Raw genomic sequence first — 27,218 nt, forward strand, 5'->3', positions numbered from 1 at the left:
AAAGAAGATATGAATATGGCCAACAGACACATGAAAAGATGTTCATCATTGCTAATCATCAGGGAAATGCAAATCAAAACTACACTAAGATATCACCTTACACCCGTTAGATTGGCAAAAACATCCAAAACCAAGAGCGACAAATATTGGAGAGGTTGTAGAGAAAAAGGAACCCTCATACACTGTTGGTGGGAATGCAAACTGGTACAGCCACTATGGAAAACAGTATGGAGATTTCTCAAAAAGTTAAAAATTGAAATACCCTATGACCCAGCCATCCCATTACTAGGTATCTATCCTAAGAACCTGAAATCAGAAATCCCAAGAGTCCCTTGCACCCCTATGTTCATCGCAGCATTATTTACAATAGCCAAGACGTGGAACCAACCTACATGCCCAGAAACTGATGATTGGATAAAGAAGATGTGGTATATATACACAATGGAATACTACTCAGCCATAAAAAAAGACAAAATTGGCCCATTCACAGCAACGTGGATGGACCTCGAGAGTATTATGTTAAGCGAAATAAGCCAGTCAGAGAAAGATGAACTCTATATGACTCCACTCATAGGTGGAAGTTAGTATATTGACAAGGAGATCTGATCGGTGGTTACCAGGGAAAAGGGGGGGTGGGGGGAGGGCACAAAGGGGGAAGTGGTGTACCCACAACATGACTAACAAAAATGTACAACTGAAATCTCACAAGGTTGTAATCTATCATAACATTAATAAAAATAAATAAATAAGTGCTCTTAAAAAAACAAACAAAAAAACAACTTTCAGGCTTTGAGGAACGAGTTACCCCACCCCTGCGTCAAAGAACAAAGATTTTAGTGCATTTCAAATAAACTTGTGACTGCTGGTAAAGTGTCCCAGTCCTTCACCATTCGTAATAATGGTACAGCGGGCATTTATTGAGTGCCTACTGTATGTGTCCTCAATTAACTGGGTTAGTCCTCACAACTATTGTAAGAGGTAGATACTGGGTTTTTCTAAATCACTGCTGAGGAAATAGGCCGGGCTGGTTAGATAGTTTCCCTAAGGTCAGAGCTGGCAAGAGGCACAGGTAATATGCCAAGTAGAGAAGCCGTGTGTCATTTCCTACAGCCTAAGATGTTCCCCTCGTCGGTGCAAATCTTTAAGAACTGCATGTGAAGATGAAACATGAGACGGCTGTTTAAAGAAAGACATGATCAAATTTGAAGGAATTTAACCTAAATGATCAGAGTACCAACTGAGGGACTTTTTTTGACAGCAGCTGCCTTAATAGAGGCGTTTGGCTTAGAGCTCCAGCATGTTAGGAAACTTCTGGGCTGCATCTCAGAAGCTCACCCTACACTCTTCCCCTACACTGAACTTGGGCCTTCATCTCAGAAACAGACATGGGAAGAGAGGGTCCCCCACAAACGTGACAGGAGAGCTTGGCCTTGGAAAAGACCTTCCACTCCGTCTCCAGGAGCTGATTCTAGAGACTCGGTCCCTCTGCGTCCCCTCCACCCTCAGGGACAGGGAAACTGAGCCTCCAGACACTGCCCACTTGCCAGTCACGATGTGGTGGCCCCATCCCCTCCCAGGCGAGACTCCCCTTCTCTGGGACCCTGGCCCCCCGGCTCCTGCTGGCCAGAGGGAGAGGGTTTCTGCCTTCGAGTGGAGACGGCGAGTGCACAGGGCCTTTCCCCACTCCATCGCTGAGTCGCCTCCTCTCAGGCCCCTGGGGTCTTGTTGGAAGGAAATGAAACCATGTCCCTCCCCACTGTGGAGGGCATTTTTCTGTAGAATCTTTAATTCCTGAGTTCCACCTTTTCATTTTTTAATCATCTGGCTTATTCTTAGCACGAAGCCAGAGGTGGGGCATTCCGAGTGAGAGAAAGTGTTGCCGTGCATCCCTCTCGGTGAACGCACAGCACGAGGGGAGAGAGCCTTCCTCAGGGCGTCTCCTCACGGACTGTCTCCCGTGTTCATGTGAAATGTGTCGTGACTGACGGGTGTGGGCAGCTTTATGGTTTCTGATGCATGAGAAAAATATGGGGACATGAGAGAGACAGTTTCAGTAATGCTGGGGCCAAAGAGTGAGGCACAGAGGCAGTTGGTCTAACCAGAGGGGACAGTCCCACAGGGGCAGGGCGTCTGCCATTGAGAGACTCATGTTTTCTCTTCAGTCAGGGGCATCTTTTTTTTTTTTAAACAATGAAACCTGTCTGATGCCCTGTGTACCCAGCAGCTTCTGTCCCTCCACGCCCCCTCCTCAGGACAAGGTAGCCCCAATGCACTCACAAGAGGTCCCAGGCCCAGCCCAGGACTCCCACAATTCCCTTGGAGATTGATGTTAGGGTCGGGGAGATGTGCTCCCAGAGCTGGTGCTGAAAGGGAGCCAGGCTTCTGGAATGTTGTCCAGCCCTATAAGAGCCCAGGGGTCTTTGGCTTGTGGTCAACTCCCTGGTCTATTCTGGCCTCTCACCTCCTGCTCCCTTTCTCTCCTGAAGAGGCCATGAATCCTCCATAAATTCTAAAGTGCTCTTCCTCCCCAGGCCAGCAGCAGTGGAGCCTCACCAGGGATGGGGGGACATGTCCATGTCTGCGTATTGTTTGTGAGATGAGAACTGCCTGTCCCAGAAAGCCAGGGAGATGTCATGAAAAGGAGAACCTGAAGCTTGTGTATCTTTCAGCTAAGCTGGACAGAAGTAAGTGGAGGTGTTTAGTCTAGAAGGTTCTGACAGCATCACTCAGAACTGAGCCACCCCACAGTCATGAGCTCTCAATCAAAATTCATGAAACATAGGAGAGAAAAAGAGAACAGGAATGAAAGTTAACAGAAACCATAGACTGCAGAATCAGGCTACCAAAACTGAAATAATGGAATTATCAGATATGGCATATAATGAATATGAATATAAAGGGAAATGAATATAAAATGAATATCAAGCAAAATTATTAAAGGATATCCACACTTTGACATATTGTATCACTATCTCATAAACTGCAGAACACCAAAGATAGAGAGAAGACTCTAAAAGCAGCCAGATAGTGAAGACAGAGTCCAACAAAGGAGCAGCAGTTCAATTGACAGCTGGCCTCTCAGCAGCAACAATGGGAGCCAGACTACAGTGGAATAACATGGAAAGATGTAGAACACAGGGGGAAAATGTCTTGGAAGTGCTGAGAGGAAATAATTGTCAGCTGAAAAATAAGGACATTTTCTGACAGATCAAACTGACTACTACCAACTGACCTTTCCTAAAGAAACTACTAACAATTGAACTTCAGGAAGAAAAAACATAATTCCCAAAGGAATATCTGAGATGCAAAAACATCTTTATGACTCAAGGTAGGGAAAGATTTCACAAACTTGACTAAAAAAGTACAGTCTGCAAAGGAAAAGATGAACATATTCAACACATTAAAATGTAGGACTTAGTTCATTAAAAGACACCATAAAATGTATGACACATGTGCTGGCAGAATACATCTGAAATATTTATAATAGTCAATGAGACCCACATTATTAGAAAGAATTCCAAAGAATCAAGAAGAAGACAAATGTATAACAAATTTGTAGTCAAAGAACATCTTAATCATTGGAGAGGCATACCATGTTCATGGATCAGAAGATTCATCATAGTAAAGATGTCAGTTCTTCTTAAATTGATCTATACCATTAATAAGATCAAAATCCTAGCAGATAAATATTGTTGTTATTTACAAGCTGATTCTAAAGTTTATGTGGAAAGGCAGCAGAACTAGGGGAGGGGATGAGCTATCTCCTGAGATGGGCAGAAATGTGAGTCACCTGCACTGGCAACTCTTTTGATTACTGTAACTTTATAGAAAGTGTTAAAATCTGGTATTGTGATTCCTCCAAACCACATACTCAGGAGCCATCCTTGGCTCCCCCTCTCAATCAACACAAATCTCCAGTGGTCTCATAATTCAAGTTCTTCCTCTTTTTTGAAATTATTTTATTACTTTATGAAAGATAAACTCCTGTGTAACCAGTATTCAGTGTAAGAAATAGGACATTATCCTGATCTTTGAAGGGCTCTGTACCCTCATTCCCAATCCCGTAACTCTCTCTCAGAAGGTGCTGAGGCAGGTGGGTTCTGAAGGAATTTGGGAGTGACCATGGGTTCAGATACCTGTTGGATTTGAGGAGCTTGAGGGGCAGGGCCAGAACTAGGATGAAGCAAATGAGGAGTCTAGGGACAAAATTAATGAGGCGCTCTCTCTCTCAGGGTCATGCAAGTGCAGGGTTGGCCCCCACAGAGGGACGTCCAAGTAGAGACGTCCAGTGGGCAAGTGGACGTGTGGGGCTGAAGGCCGCAGGGAGAAATGGACTGAGGGGGGTTCCTGGGATTGCCAGCCTCTGTGGCACCTAAAAACGCAGACGTAACAGGGGTGAGGAGGGAGAGCTGAGGAGGCTCACAGTGACGTCCCGAGGAGGCCCAGGAAGGAGAGGGGCTCAAAACGTCTGAGACAAACCGACGACAAAACACTTGGTGCTCGTGTCCATCTTCTCTCCAGGCCTCTAACTAAACACGCCGTCTGGTGGACACTTACTTCCTCCCCTGGGCTCAGCAACATGCGGCAAGCCCAGCCCCAAAGCAAACAGAGGCAGAGCCCAGACAGGACAGGACAAAGGTGTGGTTTGTCCATCAAAGAAATAATCAATGGCTGGACAGAGTTGAGAGCTGACTAAGCTGGAACCGAATCGCCGAGCTGGTTACTGACCCCAGGGCATCAGATACTATAACTCTGGAGGCTCCAAACCAAATGTCCTCAGGACCAGGCAGGCACTGTCAGTGGGTGAAGGCAGCCAGGAGAAGGAGAGCACTATTCCACAGGGACAGTGAGCAACAGGGAAAGTGCAACACAATGGCATAGGGTTGGAGGAGGGGGGATGTGGTCCACTGAGGACTCTAGATCCTTTTTAAAGAGACAGTCACAACTTGTTTCAGCCTACTCAGCCCTAGGAAATGAGTTCACTGTGGCCAGAATTGTGGATTTCTCAGGAAATGTCTGAAATCTGGATTTTTGATGTGAAAATGTTTGATGTTTTAAATGTTCGCAACTGCGGCGGGCCCTGTGACTGAGTGGTTAAGTTCACGTGCTCTGCTTCAGCAGCCCAGGGTTTTGCTGGTTCGGATCTTGGGCACAGACCTAGCACCACTCATCAAGTCATGCTGAGGCGGCATCCAACATAGGAGAGCCAGAAGGACCTACAACTAGAATATACAACCAGGTATTGGGAAGGCTTTAGGGAGAATAAAAAGAAAAGATTGGCAACACATGTTAGCTCAGGTTCCAATCTCTTAAAAAAAAAAAAACAAAAAGTATGCCCAGCAAAGGGAAACGTGCCCGCACAGACAAATGAAGCCCCTTGTTCATGGTTTTCTCTTACAGGTGTTCTGGTGCTGCGTCTGGATCCTGGTGGCCGCCACCCGGGTAGCACAGCCATTGCTGCAAGGATGAGTGATGTACGTCTCGCTCACCTCGTTCCTTATCTCACTCATGTTCCTGTTGTCTTACTTGCTTGGATTTTACAAAAAATACAAGTCCTGGAAAGTCCTAGTAAGAAGAGCGAGGGTGGCCCAGGCCTCGAGCTCCTCCCAGACTGACGTCCTGGGTGATGTGAGGACAACGGCCCTCTGGGAGGGAGGGAGGACGAGAGACAAGGGTCCAGAGACCTTTCCTGGGCTCAGCCCCCATGGAACCAGGACTTTTTATTTCCGTGTGTCTCCTATTAAACTGGAATGAAGGCATCGTCTGCTGGAGTAAACCTTCCATTGCCGCCCCCTCCATGCTGTCCTCGTCCGGAGTACACACGCTCTGTACGTTCCTGTGAGAGCCCGTCCTGATGCATTTTATTTATGGTGAAATCACTGGAGAAGCACTGAAGGAAACGTTAGTAGGAAAGAAATCACCCCAATCTCAAGGTCCTATCACAGTCACTGGGTTCATTCTTCCATATTTCTGGTAAATTTTATGCAAAATGTGTATAGAATCACACTGATCCAATAATTCTGGATGTTGATTCTTTCATTTAATATTAGGTCATTAATTTTTTTAGGTTTTCATCATCATGATAACCATTTAAAACTTTTCTATATTGAACAATTTGAAACATTTACAAAAGTAGGGAGGATTCCATCATGGACCCTCATATAACCATAACCCAGATTCCAGCATCATCAAGACTTTACCACACTTGCTACATCAAGCCTTTCATTTTCCTGATGAATTCTAAAGCAAATCCCAAACATCACGTTGTCCCATTCTACACACGTCAGTAGCCTCCAAAGACCCTGCAAACTGTCTCACACTGTCACACGTATGTAAAGCTGACGGGGATCCCTCAGCACCGTCTGGGACCCGGGTCACATTCGTGTTCCCCTGGTTGCGTCTGAAGTGCCTCATGCAGCTGGCCTGTTTGAATCCGGGTCCTCACGAGGCCATGCACTGCCCTGGGTAGGTAGAGATCCTGGGCCCCTTTCATCTAGAAGGGCTCCCCCTACAGTGACTTGCTGAGGACCCTGGGTCGGCCGTCCTGTAGAAGGTCCCCCATTTGGGGTTTGTCTGTTGGCTTCTTCCTGGTGTGACCTGAATTGCTTCTCTAGTCCTGAATTTCCTGTCGACTGGGAGTCAGCACTAAAGGCTTCGTGGAATATGGGTTAAACCTTTCCAGTAAGAACGCTTCACAGGTGGCTTCACGTCACATCACACATGGTGACTGGCGGTCCCTCTTTCCGTGTGGCAGCCTTACTCCATCAATTCTTTCTCTAATGCTTTCAATCACCTACTGATGAGTTTTCCTGAACTGACTGTTTCATTAGGGGATGCAAAATGCCGATTTGCCTATTATGACCTTCCTTCCGGAACTGATCACCGTTTTTAATGACTACACGACATGAAGAACACTGCTGAGATTTAACACAGAGGATCAAGTTTGGAAATCTAGAGTCGGATGGGCCTGACGCTCCCAGCCCTCCCACCTGGTAGCTAAGCCTCAGTTTCCTCAGCTGTGAATTGGAGATTATGATAGAAGCAGCCTTATGAAATTAGCTGTGGAAATGAAAGGAGACAACATGTGCACATTGTGAGGACAGTGCCAGCACATAGTAGGTCTTCACAACACTCATGGTTAAGAGCATTGGAGTTAATGTGTCCTGGGTTCAAATCCTGGCTCATCCATTTACTCATTGACCTTAACCTTGAGCTTTCATTTCCTCCAAATTGACAAGGTTCAATGAGATAAATGAGAGAAGGGCTTAGCATAGAGCTTGGCATGGAATAAGCACCCAATGAATGTTGGCTAGTGTTAATATTATTATTGCCATTTATTAATCTACTATTGTTGGCTACGTAAATATTTCATTAGAAACACTGCCCCCCTAAAAAAGCAGGAGTTTCAGGAGCCGCCTTGTCTCTTTCCCTCCCTCCTCTCAGCTGTACAGTCCGAGTGGAAAGTGCTCACCTGTTCACGTGCCGACGTGACAAGGCCTCTGCTCTGCCTTCCAGGACAGCCTGTACCACAGGACCACCGCCATCCTGTACATGAGTGCGGCCGTCTTGCAGGTGCACTCCACAATCGTCTCTGAGACCCAGAACCTGACCAACTACTTCATCAACACCACAGCCTCGGTGAGTGCTGGGACAGTGACTGCCACGGCACAGGGGCATCGCCTGAGGCTTAACTCTGTCTCATGGGGAGCAGACAACCTGAGCCTCAGGCTGAGGGAGCTTGGAGGATGGGGGAGGGTGTGTGTGTGTGTGTGTGTCTGTGCCTGTGTGAACAGGTGTGCCCACCTCACGGAGCACCAGGCCGGAGCTCAGGTGTCAGCTCTGTCTTCTGTTTTCCCACCTCAGCCTTGCACCCTCTTCCAGCCACTGCACTGACTCAGAATATTTTTTACAAAACACAAATTGAAACACATCTCTCTCCTACTGAAGATCTTTGGTGGCTCCCACTGCTTGTGGATGGAGCCCCAATTCCCCAGCATGGCTGAACTGTGTGTCCTGCAATGACAGAAGTCCACAAGGGGAAGATGGTGGCTGACAGACCCCAGGCAAGGTGGTCCAGGAGAATTGTGGGAGGAGCAGGACCCCTAGACCTCAGGCCCCCTGGGAGCAGAGACTCAAGGCAGCCCTGCCTCCCCTCTCCAGGCTCTGCACAGCAGCCTCTTTCTCTGTTGGTGGAATGGCGCCCTCACGTGGCAGGGAGCTCACAGCCAGAAGATTCCTCCTCTGGAGCCCCCTGACCTTCCTCCTTAATCTTCCCCTGAAAACCCCCCAGGAAGGACTGGGTCTGAGTCCACCCCTGACCAGTCACTGTGATCAGAAAGGTGGAGTCCTGTGTCAGGCTGGGGGCTCCTGAGGGATCAGGCGGCAGGAAGAAGGGGTCCAGTATGGGGTGCTGTCCCCAGCATGAGATGGGGTGCGGGCCAGCACAGTGACGCACTGGGGGGCCGCAAGGTAGCTGAGCTGCCTTCCCGGCCTGTCTGCCTCCGTTCTCTCCGCATCAAGCCTCTAACTGCCTTCAACTCGGCCCTCCAGCCGAGGCCCCCCCCCTCAGAGCCCGGCCCAGCACTGCTCCCACCTCCCCTCCTGCTGCTCGCCCCGGGTGCGCTGCCAGCCACACTGGCCTCCTGAACACACAGACACACTGTTCTCTCAGCCTTGGCAAGGACGCCCTTGCTCCAGGAGGCAGCTCTCTCGCCCCTTCTGTTCCTTTCTCACATGTCGCCCTCTCAGTGAGGCCCTCCCTGACCCCCCCGCATCCCCTCCCCCTCCTGCTTTATTTCCTCCTGGGCCCGTGTCCCCAGCTAACCTACTCTCCTGCTGTTTATTGGGCTTATTTCCTGCTTCTGCCACTAGAATGTAAGCTCCATGAAGACAGGGGTGTTTGAACATTTTGTTTGCTGTTATAGCCACTGTCAGTTTTGAAGCAGAGCAGGTGCCTAAAGGATATTTGTTGAAGGAATAAATGAATGAATGAATGAATGAGAACAGACTGTGAATGGACAGTGGGGCAAAGTGAGGCTGGAACGGCCGGCCAGCCTGGAAGGTGTGTTGGGACGATGGCCTCTGTCCTGGGAAGTGGGAGCCATCACACCGTCTAACGATGTGACAGAGCAGCCAGACCACGTTTCCTCTTGGGGCGGATTAGAGGGAGGAGGGGGCAGGAGTGGACAAGCTGAGGCCATGGGAGGTCCTGGCGACGGATGAGGGCGGCTGAGACGAGGGAGAAGTGGACGCACCAAGAGATGGTCAGGCAGGACAATCAGGCGACTCTGGGGGGCTTTGGCCGTGGCGGGTGGGGAAGGAGGAGAGGGAGGGGTCCCAGGTTCCTGGCTTGGTGACTGGACCAGAGGAGAGGCGGGTCCTGGAGCCCACTGAGCTGTGGAGGCCGGTGAGGACATCTCAGGAGTTCAGGGTGAACCGCTGAGAGCTGGGGGCCTCTGAGGCCTTCATGGAGGGGACAGACAGACGCCCAAAGCAGAATTCTGGGCCGTGAGTGAGACTGTGGGAGTGGTCAGAGCACAGGCAGTGACGGGCGGTGGGCAGGGGCCCGGCAGGGGCAGGGTGGAGACGAGCCCCCTTTATGGCAGGTGGAGGTGGACACGTCTGCAGGGGAGATGGAGACTGCGTGGTCTGAGCAGGACACGGGGAGTGCGACCTCAGGATGCCGGGGGATGGCGAGTCTCAAGGAGGATGGAGCAGTTGTCCAGTGGTGCTGCCCTCAGGCCAGGCAGTGTGCAGGGGGTGAAGTGGGGTCAGAACACGTGGCCTCCGGGCTGCAGGGGCTGAGGGCAGTGGCGTCTCTCACACACTCCTTCTCCCGTCCTCTTCCAGCTCTTTGCCTTTATCACCACCCTGCTGTACATTCTCCACGCCTTCAGCAACTATTACCACTGAAGAGGCCGGGAGCCACGCGGCCGCGAGAAAGGCCCTTTCAGAAGCTGGGTGATTGGCTCCCAAAAGTGATCTTCAACGTCTGCCATCTGGGTGATAAACAGAAGATCAACAAAAACATCAATGGAATTGACAGACCATCTTTTCAGACTGAGCGATGAAGCCACACTCTGGCACATCTGTTTGGGACATTTTAATTCATTAGGATGAATATGAAAAACTGTTTTTACTTTTTTTTTTTTTTTTTGGCCTGGAAAAGTACCTGTCTCTTGGAATTATCTGACATGGAACTCCATCTTCTAGAAAACTAATTCCCGGCCTTGCCGTTGAGGCTCCCAGACCAGCCGCTGTCTCCCCACCTGCGGCTTCCGCCTCAGCAGCGAGGTTCCCTGTGGCAGGTTTATGGGAACATCCAGCCTCACTTTCTTAAAATCGAAATGGTGCTGCCGACGCCTCCAGATCCAAAGAAGATCCACGGACCTGCTCCGGCTCCAGGCTCTGCCTCTGCTCTGGAGAGTGATCCAGACCCCTCCCCATCCCAGAGATGCTGACGGGGAGGAGCACACTGCCATCCCCCGCTCCACTTCCCTGCCCTTCCCTCCCAGCTCTGAGATCCAAGGGAAATCTGCCTAAAGTCAATTCTGAGGGTAGATTTGTGGGGAAAATAAGTGACCGACTACAAAATTGTCAGACAGTAAGACCTGGGGAGGGGCGGAGGGGACAGAGAGGGGAGGGTGTGACCTGCTTCTCCATAAGTCAGGGCTCTTAGAGAACTGTGGGGCTGCGGATGCCTGTGTGAGGCCTCCAAGTGCCCACCCCGTAAGGACTAGAGCCACCTTGTCCCTCAGACAAGACCCTCAAGGAAGGAGGCAGGACATCGCGTGCAAGGATTCTCCTCTGGGCTCCTGTCACCACGTGGGACATCTCAGGAGGCCAGACACGACCCCATCCCAGGTCTGTGCTCTTTTGTGTGTGCCCACTGCCCTCCACCCCCTTGAGTGGGGCCTGGGACAATCAGTAGCCTCATGCATGAGGGGCTCATAGGGGCCTGGACCTGCGCAGGCGTTTGCTCTTTGGGGCGGTTCTCAAGCAAAAGGCTGGCGTTGTGCGCACAGAAACACAACATCAAGGTGCTTGGTTCAAAGTCACTGTTCTCCAGCAGAAGGTTGTGCTCTGGCATTTGTCCAGCTGTGCGGGGCTCCAGCCCCTGGTCCTCGGTCTCTGTGCTGGGGCTCCTGACCCCGGCCGGTTGGGCATAGCCCCGTGACCGCAGGTGCCACTGTCTTTCTGAAATGAAATAACTTATTACGTGGAAGGGACTTGTCCTTGCCGATTCCGGGCCTTACAGTTGTGTCAACTGTTCTCTGCGCCTGGCGGGGGTGGGGCACAGGGAGTCACCAGAGAGAAACCTCTGGCTTCACTGTCCTTGACGGCTTGCTGGCTAACCGCCCCGAGATCTTGAGAGGCCACCGTTTCTCTCTCACTTTGTTGCCTGGCAGCCATCGGGGACGATCCCTGTTCGATATTTGCTGAGTAGCCACATCCAAATAAAAGGTGTTTGCACAGTAAAAGTACTGAGCTGGTGGCTTTCGTGATGGCAGCAGCTGGAACTGGCTCCCATGTCACAGGTCCTGACAGCAATTGCACCCAGAGTGCCCCGTGAGGGTTTGGAGGCCCCAGCCCACCCGGCCTTGCTTGTGGGGCAGCCGTGGGGAGGCCAAGTTTGTCCCCAGGGCTCGGGGCTCCTGGTGTAACTTCAGTAAGGACCGTTTCGGTGCCAGTTCCAGAAACCAAACCCACAGCTTAGGCAAAGTTGGGGATGCACTGGCCGGCTTGGGAGGTGCAGAGGCCTCGGTGGGTGGGCAGTGGACCCTTGCTGTCCTCTGCCTCCTGTTCCTGCTCTTCCTCACCGGGTGCTGTCCTTCTGTCCCACACTGCGAGCTCCCCATCACTGTGCAGACGTGTGGACCAGCCCTGAGCCCAGGGCCCCCCGAGGTCACTGCAGTTGCTGCAGCTCCCAGCTCCCTGCCCTCTTCCCACCTTGGGGGGCAGCTCTCCTCTCTCCAGGGCCGCCCCAGGCTCCTGTCTCTGCAGGAAGACCCAAGGGCCCCGCATGGCTCCTCAGAGCTCCAGCAGGAGTGCGCCCCCTGGGCCAGGGTGCCGGCTTTACTGCCTGTGCTCCCTGACCTCATCTGTGCTCCACTCTCCCACAGGGCTCCCGGCCTCCTGCACACAAGTCCTCGCCTCAGGGTCAGCTTTCAGGGGAACTCAGATTAAGATGACCCACAACCATGTCCTGAGCACCGAGCATGAGCTGGGCTCTGGGGTCCCAGGGCGTTGGGACGCAGGTCCCACAAGCCACACCCTATGCCCCACGCTGAGCAAGCCGGTGGTAGGTTTGATGTGCGGCTTTGTCCAGGACAGACAGAGGTTCCACTTCACCCAGAACTGGGCTATGATCATTTAAAAAAATAGGAAAAAATTTAAAAAATGTTAAAATTTGAAAATAAACAGCATCTTCACTTCTGGGGTAGCCACAGCGGGACAGGAGAACCCCTCAGCTGGCAGGGTGTTGGTCCCCTCCTCCTGCCCCCAAATCTGTGCCCGACCTTCGTAGGAGGAACTGGGAGGGGAGCTCGTCTCAGCGAAAACTGGACGCTGACCGGGGAGAACCGCGCGCGTGCAGGCTCGTGGTCAACGTGATGGGCGCTGAGGGAGCAGCGCCAACCCCCTAAATCTGCAGAGCTCACATCCCTCGCTCTGCTGCTGGATTCTCCCTCTGCTGGATCTCGCCCTTCCTGGGACCCCAGAGGATGACAAGTCCCCTTGCTCCCCACACACCTGTCCCTCTGTCAGCCATCTCCAAGGCTACAGATCAACCCTTTCTCCAAGCCTCGTCATCACACAGCAGTTCCGCCATCACCTCCAGCAGTTCACAGATGGTGGGGGTGTGTGTGTGATGTTTCCACAGTGACACTGGACCACCCCAAGGCTTAACTCCTAGGAACCTTTACTGACTTAGGGGACCAGGGCCTCAGTGCATTGAGGTTTATCTCTGTGTGCAAGTCTGGAACAGGACTCTAAGCCCCTCCATCTCCCACGTGTGTGTGTCCTGAGAGAAGGGATGTCGGGGTTAGTGACTAAGCCCCTGGGGTGAGTCAAGGCCCCATCTAGAGGCCTCTTTTATTCTAAGGCAGCCACCAGGGGCATCCAGGAAGCACACTGCTTTTTGCCCACCCACAGCGTCCCATTGACCCGAGTCCCCTGACCTTCTACCTTTGCTCCAGAGCCTGTGGCTGCACCTCACAGGGGATTCAAGCCAGGAGGGGCATCTCTGGTCCCCACTTTCCCTCCCTGCCCTGCCCCGCGGATCTCCATCCCTGCTCCCCAGGCCTCCCCACCAGGCCCTGCTCCCTGGACCAGCCCACTCAGAGGCACCAGATCCTCACCTTACAGAAGAAGAAGACGTCCCGGATTTGACACCCAGAATGCTACACTGGACGTTCAAGTCGTAGATCAAGGCCTCTCAACCATCAACCTCGCTGTTTCTCCACGTTTTCTTCCTTGTCTTGACCCTTAGCTGTAAGGAAAAGTTTTCAAAACATAGCAAACAGAAAAACATTACCCAATTTATCAAACATGCAGAATGTTGCCCCAGGAATGTTAACTAGCCCTGAGCCAAGCTCTTTTCCCACTTTCCCATCAGCTGCAGGTTGATAAATTGTATATCACAGTCAGGCCCCTGACACCCATTTCTGGCTTCTCCTTTGCTAACAGGACCCTGATGCTGCTGAGGGCGGCAATGTGGGCAGGCTCCCTGGCAGCTAGGGCTCAATTCTGGCCCCTGAGAGACAGCAGAGATCTGCTCCAGGGGAGGAAGGGGTGGGGGGTCTGGGAAACCTCTTACTTTCCTGATTAAGGGCTCAGACATAACTGGCTGTCTTAGACTGAGTTTCCTGGACATGGACTCCGAGACCGAGGCTGTGTGTGCAGGCTTACTGGGGAGGGCTCTTGGAAGATGCCCCTGGGACAGGTGAGGGAGGCAGGACCAGGCAGAGGGGGGAGCTGGTCTGCAATAAGTTCGCAGCTGAGGCCCGGCCCATGAGCTGACCACCCCTGCAGCGTGTCTGCCTGAGGCAAGAGGGCAGAGCCTGTGTCCCCACATCAGCCATCACTGCTTCCAGGTCGAGACCGTAATGGGTGAGTGGTCACTGCTCTCCCCAGCAGCTGGGGGTCCATCAGCCTGAAGAGGTGACCTGGGCAGACACCACCTCACCCACTACACTGTCACCTCCTCTTCCTGCCTTGAGCAAGGACAACACGGCCAGGGCTACTGCCAAGGAGAGGGCAAGGACAGCCGGACACTGGTGGCTGTTGGACCAGCACCAGCCGCCTCCTTCCTCGGCCTCCGCACAGTGTAGAAAGATGGCTCTCTGTTTAATCCCTAGTGGTGAGCTTGCTAACACAGCAGCTGAGGGCGCTGCGACCTGAGAGGCGGGCTGCTTCCCGCCTTCCCCTCCATCTCCAACGCCTGGCCTCCCCTCAGGCCTGACCCCAGCTCTTCCTCCTGCAGGATCTGGAATCCGTCTTCTCCCTACTGCCCCCCAGGCCCTCATCACTGGGAACCGCAGGACCTGCGTCCCCAGAGCCAGGCACCAACTGCAGGAACACCTGGCCTGTCCCCCAGCCACAGATCAGATTCTGTCCCTCCCTGGCTCATATCCCTCACCGCCCTCAGATAAAGTCCAAACCCCTTGGGAAGTGGCCACCCAGGCCCGAAATGCAGGTCTGGCCCCTGCCCATGACCAGCTGCATCCCCACCCTGCCCCACCTGCCCTCACCCCGCCCTGATGCGTCAGGACAGCTGCTGGGGCCGCTCAGCCTGCTGTTGTGTCCTGCATGTGGTGGACACTCCTTTCCCTCCTCCTGGGGAGATGAAGGCCCTGACCTGCTCATCCACATGAGAAACTCTGGTTCATCTCGCAGGACGCCTTCCTCATCCCCTAAGGGTAATCATGGCCCCCTCAGCTGTCTCTGCCCCTGGGGTGTGTGCTGTGTCCCACTGCACTGCCCCCTGCACTCTGGAGTCTCCCCACTGGACTAGGAGGTTTCGAGGGCAGGGGTTGGGCTCTTGGATGTTTTTATCATCTTTGCCTTTCCCTACCCTCCCTGGCTGGGCCCTGCCACCCTCAGCTCTGAGTGCTCTGCCCCTGCACAGATGACAGGGACAGGGATGTGCAAAGGCCACAGCCAGGCTGCAGGGACTGATGGCAGAGGTGACTCCTGAGCCCTCCAGGTCCTCACCTCCAGCCCACGCTCTGCCATCCCGGGACAAAGGGCTGTTTTCTGCCCCGTTCCTTTTCCTCCTGGACTCCTGTGTGGCAGTTTAGCTCCTTTCTCCCCAGAACTTCACGTACAGTGAGGAAGAGCCCAGCCGCCACCTCCAGGGCCCAGTGCCACTCTGGTGGCCTTGGGGCCCCACTGCAGGCAGCACCGTGGACACTGGAGCTCCCTGGGCTGACAGCTGCTTCCCAGTGCTCCCTGGTCCTGGGCCTGCACAGAGCAGGGCTGACATAGTCATTAAGTGTCCCTGGAGCCCCGAGGCCCGAGTATCAAGGAGCAACTCTGAGAGAACTGCCACAACCAGGCCTCCAAAGTGTCAGGCTGGACCTGAGAGGCCTGTGGATTTGGGTCCAGGGAGGTAACTGTGGCCTTCAAGTGGGACTGGGTGGAGTCCTCGTCACTCCTGTGTGGGGAAGGCTGGCAGTGGTTGCGGCAGCTATTTCTAGGGCGCCCCCTTCCTGGTGCCTGTTTTTCTTCACGTGGAGACCCACGCCCCCTCCAGGAGGAAAGGAGGGCAGGGCCGGCTCCCTGGGCAGCTCCACCCAGCTCCCTGCCCGACCGAGGAGGACGGCGGAGGGCGGCAAGGAGAGCGCAGAGGACGCTGCCCCTGCCTCTTCCAGCCCTGTGAGCTCAGGCAGGGATGTCACGGCTTCAAGACTCATGTCTTATCCATGACCTGGGAGGTGTGGGTGTCCCTACCCTGGAACACCCAGGGCAGGCCCATCAGGACAGAGACGTGTCAGGTGGGGCTATGCCAGGGTGAAGAGGGCAGAGGCTCCTGTAGGTCCAGGGACAGTAGGTTCAGGTGTCATTCATCCAAGGTGTGGTAACGTCACAGTGTATTTACGTCAAGATGCGGCTGTGCAAGATTCAGAGACGTCAGGGGGCAGCTACGTCAAGGTGCCGAGAGGCTAAGGGGTGGCTACATCAGGACGTGGTCACGTTAAGGTGCATTTACGTGGAGTTGTCTCAGGGGGCAGTGAGGGTGGGGCGCCGTGAGGTCCATGTAGAAGCTGGGTCATCAGGGGGCTTGGGAGCCTATGAGGTGTGATCATCACTGACTTGTGTGACTGATCTGACAGGAACCCACAAGGGCGCCCCTGAATAATGTCCCTTCCTTCAGCGGTGATAAGAGACAACTCCACTGCGCTTAAGATGATGGGACAATTTCTCCTGTCAGAGCGAAGACTCTTTTAAGGGAAAATCATTCAGGAGCCTGATGCAGGCAGGAAACTGGTAGGAGGGGCTGGTGCAGTTCCCCGAGTTCTCCACTGGGTGGCGTGTGGGCTGCACTCTGATGCCAGAGGAGTGGTCTTTCCTGCTGGTACCAGGTGGTCAGAGTCAGAAGGGGCGGGCCCGACCCAGGCAGAGTCTTTGGGGATCTTCCAGGGAAGGCCGCCCTGCTGCACAGAGGTGCCCCCTGCCCTCAGAGCTTTGCCCACTGCCTCACACAGGGGGAAACTGAGGCTTAGGGACAGACTGCACCTTCACACGGTTTGCATGTTGGGGCAGAGCTGAAGGAATGGGGTGGGTATTGCTCAGAGGCCCCTCTGTGCATCCCCTGTTGCTGTGGCAGGTGATGGCTGGGCCCAAGCCGTGGGGAAAGGCCAGCTCTGCCTGGAAGGGCGTGGAGGGGCTTCTGTCTGATCCTCCCTGCCCATCCCCACCCCCTCCTCCCCTTTCTGCTCAGCTGTGTTCACCGAGAGCCCACGGCCTCCTGGGCCCTGGGGACAGGCCTGTGATGGAGAGGGACACACGCTGAACAGGAGCTCCCAGGGGCAGCTGAGGGAGACGGGGGAGGATGTCAGGTCACAGGGTCACCAACCTGTTCCCTTAATCAGCTTCTGCCTGTCTGGTATATGCCCAGGTATCCAGAAGCTTCCTGACCTGCCCCAGCTCCCCAGCCTCCCCCTCCAGGATCCCTGAACAGACACATTTGTGCAGGTGTTTCAGGCCTCAGCCCTGCTGTCTGGCCCTGCTGTTCCTGAAATTCTGCAGCTGGATCTGAGGAGGGGCCGCCCCCACGTGCACTAATGCCCACACTCCTAGGCATGGGCCTTTCCTCTGTGCCTCGGTCTACTTCTTGGTGGGCTAAGGGGGATGCAAGATGCCCTCGAAGGCCCCTTGGGGCCACTACCTCCTCCTGGAGACGGGGACAGGGAGGCTGGAGGAGAATAGAGGGGAGAGACCCCAGGCCACTTCCGTGCAGTGAGAGGCAGGTCACAAGCCCAAGTCAAACCCGAGGTCCCTCCAAGCCAGACTCCTCCGTGTGGACTCAGGAGACACGGGGCAGGCGAAGCTGAGACCTCGGGAGAGGGCAGGGCCCTGCCTGGGCACGTGCCTTCTGGGAGCGGCCGTGGGCTGTGCTGTCAGCCCACACTCGCAGGTTCGGTTCCAGGGCCTGCGTGTCTGCTGAGCGCCTGCTGCCCCCCTGCCCTGGGCAGGGTTCTGCTCTCAGGAACCTGGGAGGGGGTGGGCGGGGCCCAGAGGGCTCATGGCTTAGGGGACAGGGCACTGACTCCACCTGGAAGGGGAGGTGAGGGATTTACAGAGGCCGCCTAGAAAAGGGGAGCTCCAGAAAGTTCCCAGAATGATCAGTGTCACCCACATGCCCTTCCAGGCCTAGAGCCGCCCCAGCTGGAGATCTAGAGGATGAGGAGCAGCCGGGAGGGGAGGGCACGCAGGATGGGGAACAGCATGAGGAAGGGCCTGGAGGCTCGGAGCAGCCGTGTCTCAGGAGCCACAGCAGCCAGGCTGGGGCTGAGCGGCACAGCGCCTGGCCTGGAGTCTGTGGGGCTCCCAGTTGGAGCTGTTCCCATGATTCTCCTGCAGAGATGGGGAGCTGGGGTGGAGGGGGGCGGTCAAGCAGGGACGGCAGGTCCTTGTGCCTGCACTGGCCACCCTGGCCTCCCGAGCAGGGGAGGACACTCAGGGAGGTGACCACAGCCTCCTGGGGCTTCTGTCCCGCTCGACAGTCTGTGAACTTGAGTTCTCTGAGAACTGAACACTGCCAATTTGGATCCCACATCATGATACATGTATAAGGAGGATGACACTTCCCACGTTAGCAGTAAATTAGTAATTTAAATCAGTAGTTACAATACTAGCCAACATTCTCATAGGGCCTCGTAGGTCCTAAGCCCTCACACGGACATTTCTCCCTGGTCATCGGGATGTGCACCTGTGAGTAGATGCGGCAGGTGTTAAGTGACACCCTCGCTGCCTCCCAGCAAGTGAGTGACAAGTGCTGTCTTTTGATGGAAGCTTACAGGCTGAGGGCTTGTCCCCAAGGCACCCATTCTGGCACAGCTGAGTCAGTCCCCAGTGCCCATGTCCCTGGGACGGAGGTCTGCGTCCTTGTTCGGTGTGAGTTAAGGGCTCCTGGACAGTGAGAGAAGGGACACAGCAGCCCTCAGCTCATGAAGTGGATGACCGATGGGGCCATGGTCAGGCCTAGGACTGAGCATCTGAAGCCCCTTGGCCTGTGCTGCTGAGGGGAAGGCCCGGGGGATGAGGGCTCCTCCCCTGCCCTCCTGGCTCCTGGGTCCTCAGGCGGCTGTGTGAGAAATGGACTAGCCACACCCCCCATGCATTCCAGAGGAGGGCAAGATGAAGCAGGGAGTGAGTGGCCCCAGCTCTGGGTGCACCCTGTCTGCAAAGAGGGGGGCTGCCCCAGGAGGCTGCTGGCTCCCTCTGCCTGAAGTGCAGTCACAGTTCCCAAGGCGGGTGGATTCATCTGGCCGAGACCCACACCTCTGTGTTCAGTGCTGGATGAGGCTGGAGTGCTCTGCAGCCCTGGGTGGAAGCACTGGCATGGATGAAACCAGCCGGGCTCACAGGCGTCTCTTCCTGGTGCAGGTTAAATGGAACGTTTGCCTTTCATTTCACAAGCAGAGGTGAAATAATGCTCTAGAAACAAATTCACACTAAAGTGTAAATGGTAGATAAAGGCCATTCCTTCCTCAGCAAATGTTTACTGAGAGCCGATGGGCTGGCAGTCAGAGGCTCCATCCTGGCCAGTTCATCCTCTTTCTTGGCCTCTGTTGTGAGAATTAAGTGAGTTAATGGGGCTCAACAGCCTGGCACATGGTAGAACCTCCTTACATCTTACTTCCCAACTTTTACACAATGTAGATCAAATAGCAAATAATACAATTTTTTCACATTCAGATAAACTGAGATAACTATGTGGGGCTTAGAGAAAAAATTCTTACATTATCTTTATATATATACTTAAATATGATAAAAACAAATTTAAAAGTACTAGGGGAGATGTTAAATGTAGAATTCTTATGAAACATCAAAATAAAGTCTGTTCAAGAAAACTTGCTCTTGCATTTTTGTAGAAACGTTTTGGTGTAGGTGTGTTTGCGTGAACTGGCTGCGGTCGATCCCTGCTCAGGACTTTAGCTCATCGCTCAGCGGAGTGAGTGGAATGGCCCCAGGTCTGCAGGTACCCGGACGGTCACCGCCCTCCCAGCAGGAGCTCACACGCCCATCTCAGAGAGACTGTGCCTGGGTTCAGAAGTGTAGACACCAGGGCCTGGGTGTTGAGGAGGAATCTCATTTCTGGAGCTTTATGCAGGTAACGGGTTAGAGACCTGAGACTCTCTGACTCTGGTGTGAGAGCCAACTCGTGGCTTTAGACTCATGGTTTTAGGCTGAAATTGAGGTTTGTAAAGAGTCGGAACGTTTAAGACAATGTGAGGTTCATCATATTTCAAATTCAATATTTGAAATTAAAAGGCTCAAAATGACTTTGTTGTCACACTGTTGAAGTTCTTAAAAAAAGTGCATATTAAACTTATAAAAACAGTTTAAAATATGGGAAGGTATTTCCTTAACTAAGTTTTCAATTGAAACCAAATGTTAATCAAAGACCCATTGAAAGTGATTGCTGGCTGTCACTATCAACGAATCATCCAAAAATATAATTAAGGAAACAATTCCATGTACAATAGCATCAAAAAGAATAAAATACTTAGGAATAAATTTCATTTAAAAAGTGTAAGACTTGTACACTGAAAACTACAAAGCATTGTTGAAAGAAACTTTAAAAGGCCTGAGTAAATAGAAAGACATCCTGTGTTTCTGGATCAGAAGACTTGACATTGTCAGATGGCAACATTCCTCCAAAGGAACCAACAGATTCGGTGGGATCCCTCCCAAAAGCCCACTGGCAGGTTTTGCAGAAATTGACAAACTGACCCCCAAATTCATATGGAAACGCACAGGACCCAGAATAGTCAAAAAGAAAGTGAAAAAGAAAAATAAAGTCGGAGGACTCTCATTTCTCACTTTCAAAACTTAATACAAAGTACAGTAATCAATACAGTGGGGGACTGGCAAAAGGTTAGACATATGGCTCACAGCAATAGAACTGAAAATCCAGAATTACACCCTCACGCTTACGGTCAATTGATTTTTGACATGAATGCCAAGACAATTTAGTGGGGAAAGAATTATCTTTTCCATCAACGGTGCTGGGACAACTGGGTATCCACGCGCAAAAGAATGAAGTTGGACCCTACTTCGCACCAGATACAAAAAAATAACTCAAAATGGATCAAAGACCTAAGTGTCAGAGCTAAGACTACTGAAGGCTTATAAGAAAACAGAAGAGTAAATGTTTGTGACCTTGGATTAGGCGGTGGTTTCTTAGATACAACACCAAAAGCAAAGGAAAACAAAGAAAAAATAAACTGAACTTGATGAAAAGTAAAAATGTTTATGCTTCAAAGGACAATATTAAAAGAGTCAAATGACAGCTTTCAGAATGGGAGAAGATATTTGCAAATCAAATACCTGATAAGGGATTGTATCTAGAATATATAAACTCTTACAGCTCGGTAACAAAAAGACAAAATCCCATTAAAAAGTGGACAAAGGATCTGAATGAAAAAAAGATATACAAGTGGCCAATAAGTATGTACAAAGTTGTTTAACTTCATTCACTACTAGGAAAACCGATATTAAACACATGCACCTATCAGAATGGTAAAATTTAAAATAATGACAACACCAAAAACTGGGAAGGATGCAGGAAAACTGGAAAATTTACACATTGCTGATGGGAATGTATGTAAAATCTGTGAAACTAAACATGAAATTACTACACGATCCAGTAATCGTACTGCTGGGCGCTTACCCCAGAGAAACGAAAACTTACATTCACACGACACCTGTACACGCATGCTCACAGCAGCTCTATTTGTAACAGCCCCAAACCAGAAATGAGCCAGGTGTCCTTCCACAGAAGGATGGTTAAACAGCTGTGGCCGATCCACACGATGGAACACTACTCAGTAATTAGGAGGAACACACTACTGAGAGACACAACAACCTGGATAAATCTCCAGAGAATTATGCCGACTTGAAAAACACCAATCCCCAAATGTTGCACACTGTATGATTCCATGGAAATAATATTCTTAAAATGACAAAATGATAGAAATGGAGAGGAGATTAGGGGGTCAGGAGTTAAAGAGGGGGTGGGGCAGGAGGGACATGAGTGTGATTATAAAGGGCTCAGGAGGGGTCCTTGTGGGGATGGACGTGTTCTGTGTCTTGACTGTGGTGGTGGATACACAAATGTACACATGTGATAAAACTCTATAGAACTAAATACACACACACACACACACACACACAACAAGTACAAGTAACACTGGGACATCTGAACAGATCCGTGGACTGTGTCCATGCCCGTACCCTGGTTGTGATGGTGCACTGTGTTTGCAAGATGTTACTATTGAAGGAAACAGGGCAAAGGGCACATGGAGTTTCTCTGTATTACTTCCTAAAACCACATGTGACTCTACAATGATTTAAAATTAAAACTTGGGTTTTTTTTTAAGTGCTTTGGATGAGGAGGCAGGAGACCTGGGATGTGGCCGTGGCTGTTCCATCAAGTCACTGTGTGACCTGGGCATGTCACTTCTCCCTCTGCTTCTTTTTCACTTTTGTTGCCTTATCTGGAAAATCAAGGTTTAAATGTCCCGAAGGTGTCCTTCACTGTGGACAGTCTGGAGTCACGGCTGTGGGGTTGGTGTGGCCTGAGGCCACAGTGAGAGGCTCCTCAGGTGTAGAGAACAGACAGGCCTCCAGGGGCTGTCCTGCCCCCTGGGGTGGGGGGGAGGGTCTCAGGGCCAGGCATGGCACAGGGTGTTAGGTACCAGAGACCAGGAGTCCTGGCCTGAGGGGTCACTTGCTCTGCAGGCCCAGGTCAGATGCTCCACGTCATGACCACACACCTGCTCCCTGTGGGAGGCAGAGCACCTGGCCAGAGGGGGAGCAGCCAGGAGCTGCAGAGTGAAGAGTGAGGAGGAGGATGCTGGGCCCACACAGCTGCCCAGGCTGACGTGGGGACAGTGCTCGGCTGACTGAATCAGCCAGAGTCCAGGTCAGAAAACAGCAGCCATGTTAGGTATCTCACAGGAGGGTTTTAATTCAGGGAACTGGTTACAGACCGTGTGAAAGGGCTGAAGGAATCAAAAGGGGAACGAGAGGGAGCTCAGAGATGAGTAACTGCAGGAAGTCGGGACAGCCCTGAGGGAGGGAGGGACACAGAGGGAGGTGGTGACACCACAGCCAGGGGGACATTGCTGCTGATGCTGTTGCAGTGGGACCACGGCCACAGGAGCCACTGGAGCCCATGGCTGCTGCAGCCAGAACCACCCCCAGCAGCAGAGGAAAGAACACCGGCTTCTCCCCTCCACCCTCCTCCCGCTGTCCTGCCGGAGCCCACCTGGGCCAGCGACAGAACCCCGCAGCCAGGAGCCTGGGAGACGACGCAGAGCAGAGAAAGGAGGGGAGGGGCTGTCTGAGAAGTTTTCCTTCCAAATACACAGCCTCCTGCTTACACATGTGTGCACAGACACTGCACACCAACACCTGTTCTTTACTTCAGTCTTGATGTGCATTTTTCTAGACATTCATATCCTTATCTTATCTGACTCCCGGGAGTCCTTGGTTTTCTCAGAAAAAATTCTCATTATAGGAATAATAAATTGTAGACATTTGGAAAACATTTTAGAAAATTTCAAGACACAAAAAGTGAAAAGAAAAATCCCTTGGAACGCTCCTCCCCAGGGACGGTCAATGTTAATCTTTTGGCATGGACAAGCCCTTCCTGACTGTAGGTGTAGATGTGACAGGGTGACAATGGGGTCCTTACCCACTTTGATGATAGAGGAGACAGGAGAGTGCCCTCAAACCAAATAAGAGGCAGCAGGAGAGTGTTCCGAAAACTTGGCTGGGTCCCCCGGGAGTGTGGGGAGGTCAGCGCCAGTGCCCAGCTCCAGATTTGTGTCTGGGAAATCTCAGAGCAGGACAGGTGGCTGGAGGGGCCTCTCCTGCAGAGGGCGGAGAGAGTGATGGAGGGCTCGCACCGCCTTCCCTGGGCAGCAGGGGCAGCCACAGGCACGAGCATCCCCAAGGGGCCTGGGAGGCTGGGGGAGGCAGGGTGACCTCCCCCAGGGGAATCCAGCCTGGGGTGGACAGCCAGCAGCCCAGAGCTGAGCTGCAAACAAATGGGGAGCCCCGTGAAGGACCCACAAGTGGAGTCCCCAGCACAAAAGCCCCCAGTGAGGGAACGGCTGCCCAGGACATGACCCCGGCAGAGAGGACTGCAGGGAGACCGGGCGGCCCAGGCTTCTGTCCTTGTCCTCTAACTGCCTCTGCCCCCTTGTCCTGGCAGAGGAAGAGGGTGCCGGGGGCAGAAAGAGCAGCTCTCGAGTGGAAGAAAAGACGAAGTGAGGGAGAGAGAAAGCCCCCAGCTGCCCCTGCCACTGCAGGGGTCCCAGCCCAAGTCACCCTGGGCTGGGAGAGGGACGTGTGAAGGGAATAAAACATCACAGCTTTGGTTCTAGACTGCACTGGATATTTGAACACCTGAAAACAAAGCCATCCCTGATGTCAGACCAGACACAGCTACCGAGCACTTGGAATGAGGCCGGTCCGAATAAAGATACGCTGTTAAGTGTGAAATGCACACGGCATTTCAAAGACTTAGTATGGATAAAGTAAGAATGTAAAATTCTCAATAACTTCTATATTAATTAAATATTTAAATGATAATGTTTTGCATATATTGGGCCAAATAAAATACATAGTTACGATTAATTCTACCTGTTCCGTTCGACTTTTTCTCCTGCGGCCCCAGAATGTTGACACTCAGGTCTGCACAGCTATGGCTGTCACTCTCTCTCTGCGGGACAGTGCTGCTGGGAGCAGATAAGCTGAGACCTCACCCAGGAGTGGGCAGGAAGGACTCTGCTTGGCATTTGAAGAGGCAGGAGGGGGAAGGAGGAAAGTTGCTTCCACTTTTCCTACCAGCCGGGTCCCTTCAACAGCCTGTGATGTTCAGGGGGACTTGTGCAAGCAGTCAGAAAGCAGCTGCATTTGAATTTCCCTCTGTCCCTTTAACTCACTCTTGGGGCTGGTTCTTATCCTGGATGCAGAGGAGGGCCGGCTGTCAGGTGTTCCTAGGTGATGGAGACTGGGTCCCATGTTGAGTTCCTTCTAACCCCGCTCCCTCCCACCCCCACGGCTCAGCTTGTTGCATCCCAGGAGGGGGCATGGCAGGCTCCTCCACTCTCCTTCAGGCCCCTTCTTGCCAGTGCAGTTTCTGACCCTCCCAGGGTGAACCAGGAAAGATGCAGGAGCGGCAGGGTGAGGTTTTTCCAGATGGGTCCTGTGGTGTGAGGGGCACTGGCAGAGGTGGGAAGCTGCCTCTTCCTCAGACAGGTGTTTCCATGACTTCTGAGGACATTCCCCTCCCATCCCCCAGGTGCTCTGCTGTCCCCTTTGGCCTGCAGACCCTGAAGGAGGGAGGATGTGGCTCTGTCCACCTGGGCTGCTTACCAAGGAGGCCCTGGGCAGCCAGCCTCGCCTCCAGCCCCTCAGTGCTGTCCTCTTCCCACAGGAGCCAAAAACACCTCAGGACCCCTCCTGTCTGGCCACCGTCTGGTCTGTGGCAAACCTTGCTGGCATCCTTCGCCCTGACCCACTTGGGCACTAGCCAGCCTGTCACTCACTCTGGATTTTTCAAGCTTGACTCTGAGAGCAGCCCCTGGGTCCCTCAAACTGCGGGGTCACAGGTTAAACTCTTCCACAGCTCCTCACAGCCCCGACTGGAGACAAGCAGGTGGTCCCCTCCCCCTCCCCTTGGGGATCAGCCCCTGGCTCCCAAAAGCCCTTCCTCATTTCTCAGCCTTTTATCCCATGTGAGGGAGCTGTGGGGAGTCTTGTAAGAGTTTTCACCCCCTCGGTGGAAATTCGGCAGGTGGTTGTCCCAGGACGAAACCACAGTTGCACAGCTGTCCAGGGATGAGGTTATTGACAGGAAGGGGTGACAATGGTGAGGAGAGAAAGGGAGCAGAGGGCCTGGGGTGCCCACGAGAGCCTCCCCTCTCAGTCCAGCAAGAGCTCCCTAAGTGAGTCCTAAAGCAGCAGGGTCGCAGGACCAACTCCAGGCCCTCTCTGGGGTTCATCCACCTGCAAACGCGCGTTCAGACCGTGACGTCATGGTGCTGCCCTCACTCAGGTAAAGATGGTCCCGCTCTGAGCGGGCGCTCTGGTCTCTGTTCCACAGCATCTTCCTCCTGCACAGCTGCGCACCTGCGCCCCAGCATCCTCCACGTCCTCACATGGTCCAGTGAGAACCCGGCTTCTGGGCTCCGGTGGGTCGCACCTGGCCCCTCCCCTGCTGTTCCCCAGGGGTCCAGCCCCTCCTGTGAAGTGTGGGTGCCTCCACTGACGTTTCCATGGGAACGCCTGCTGCGCACGTGGGAAGGGAAACGGGCTCACACTGCGCACGCCCTTCCGTGTAGCGGATTGGAACATCTTTCCGTGTTCCTGTAGGTTCACACTGCAGTTTCCACGGGGCAGATCCCAGAATCCCTGCGAGGCAGGTGCGATGACACCTCTCTAGCTTGGCTCGAGGCCCCCGGTTCTGTGACCGCCGCCTGGAACGCAGTGTGGCACCTGAGAGGGAACCAGCCTCCCCTCCTGGGCAGGGACATGCCCTGGCTGCCTCGCTCTTCCCACAGGCCGGGCCTGACCCAGGGCTGCTGGCCTCTCAGGGCTGCTGGTCACCTCTGCCAGCGCCATTGCTCCAGCCTTCCCTCTGCCCTGCCGTCCTGGCTCCTCCCGCTCTGTGCAACCAGGGCCCAGGAAGGTTTAGAATGAAGTACAGAATTACCTGAGAATTAAACCTGTGATAATAATTTTGCATGTAAATTTGTACACATTTCACGTCCTAGATGTCAAGCTGAAAATAATTTGGCCTAGTAGAACAAAAGGTTTGATTAGTTTAAAATATGTCATCAATTGAGGTTTGTCATTTTAAGTTAAAATGTCCTAAATTTATCATCAGCATAAAATATGTGGAAAACTTAAAACATACTTGGTTCTAAATTTAACTTATTAGATTTTTGAGTTATTTAAATATTCAGGTAGGTTTGTATAAATCAAATAATTAGAATAGTTAAAAGGAAAAGACAAACTATTACTATTTGTAAATACACTTTTAGAGGCTTAAAGGAATTTAATTATCAGGAAATAAGGGCACCTTTACAATGATTGCTAAATATGTAAGATAAAATATGTAAAGTTTAAAAATGTGTTGGCTGAAATTAATGCTTCAGTTTTGAATTTGTGAGTCTGGTGGGTTGGGTGTTAAACTGTAAAGTGGAGGAAGCTCTGCCTGACGGGTCCTGCCCCAACCCTCCCTCAGGGATGACGACAGGGGCCATGGAGGAGGCCTCCTGGGGGGCTGGAGAGGGACCACAGTGACCCCAAAGCCCAAGCCCTGTGGGCAGAGAAACGGACTAAAAAAAGAGGGAAAAGAAGAAGAAGCCGTGATGAAAACAGGAAGTCTAGTCCAGGTAAGACCTGATTTCTCTCTAGGAGCCACAATTTTTATTATTGCTCTAAATTTCCATTGTCTAGGCAGTAATTTCAAA

At 52.6% G+C, this 27,218-nt stretch overlaps 1 protein-coding gene and 1 long non-coding RNA gene across 2 annotated transcripts in view; one reads left to right on the forward strand and one right to left on the reverse strand.

The window, feature by feature from the left end:
* LOC139075695 (uncharacterized) overlaps positions 1 to 27,218 on the reverse strand; it is a 318,375-nt gene that overhangs the window by 206,673 nt on the left and 84,484 nt on the right. The window lies entirely within an intron of this gene.
* LOC103544502 (MAL-like protein) lies at positions 3,697 to 11,480 on the forward strand. Its single transcript, XM_070573606.1, has 3 exons — positions 3,697 to 5,568; positions 7,516 to 7,638; positions 9,850 to 11,480. Exons 1-3 carry the CDS (start codon positions 5,473 to 5,475, stop codon positions 9,910 to 9,912), a joined length of 282 nt encoding a protein of 93 aa, XP_070429707.1. The 5' UTR covers positions 3,697 to 5,472; the 3' UTR covers positions 9,913 to 11,480.

Source organism: Equus przewalskii, chromosome 14 (assembly GCF_037783145.1).
Source record: "Equus przewalskii isolate Varuska chromosome 14, EquPr2, whole genome shotgun sequence".
Classification (NCBI taxonomy): domain Eukaryota; kingdom Metazoa; phylum Chordata; class Mammalia; order Perissodactyla; family Equidae; genus Equus; species Equus przewalskii.

Excerpts from the sequence above, each read along its gene's own strand:
- LOC103544502 (XM_070573606.1), top strand. The coding sequence starts at position 5,473 with ATGTACGTCTCGCTCACCTCGTTCCTTATCTCACTCATGTTCCTGTTG. Across the intron at positions 5,569-7,515 it reads ACAAGTCCTGGAAAGTCCTA|GACAGCCTGTACCACAGGAC; the intron begins GTAAGAAGAGCG and ends TCTGCCTTCCAG. Across the intron at positions 7,639-9,849 it reads TCATCAACACCACAGCCTCG|CTCTTTGCCTTTATCACCAC; the intron begins GTGAGTGCTGGG and ends GTCCTCTTCCAG.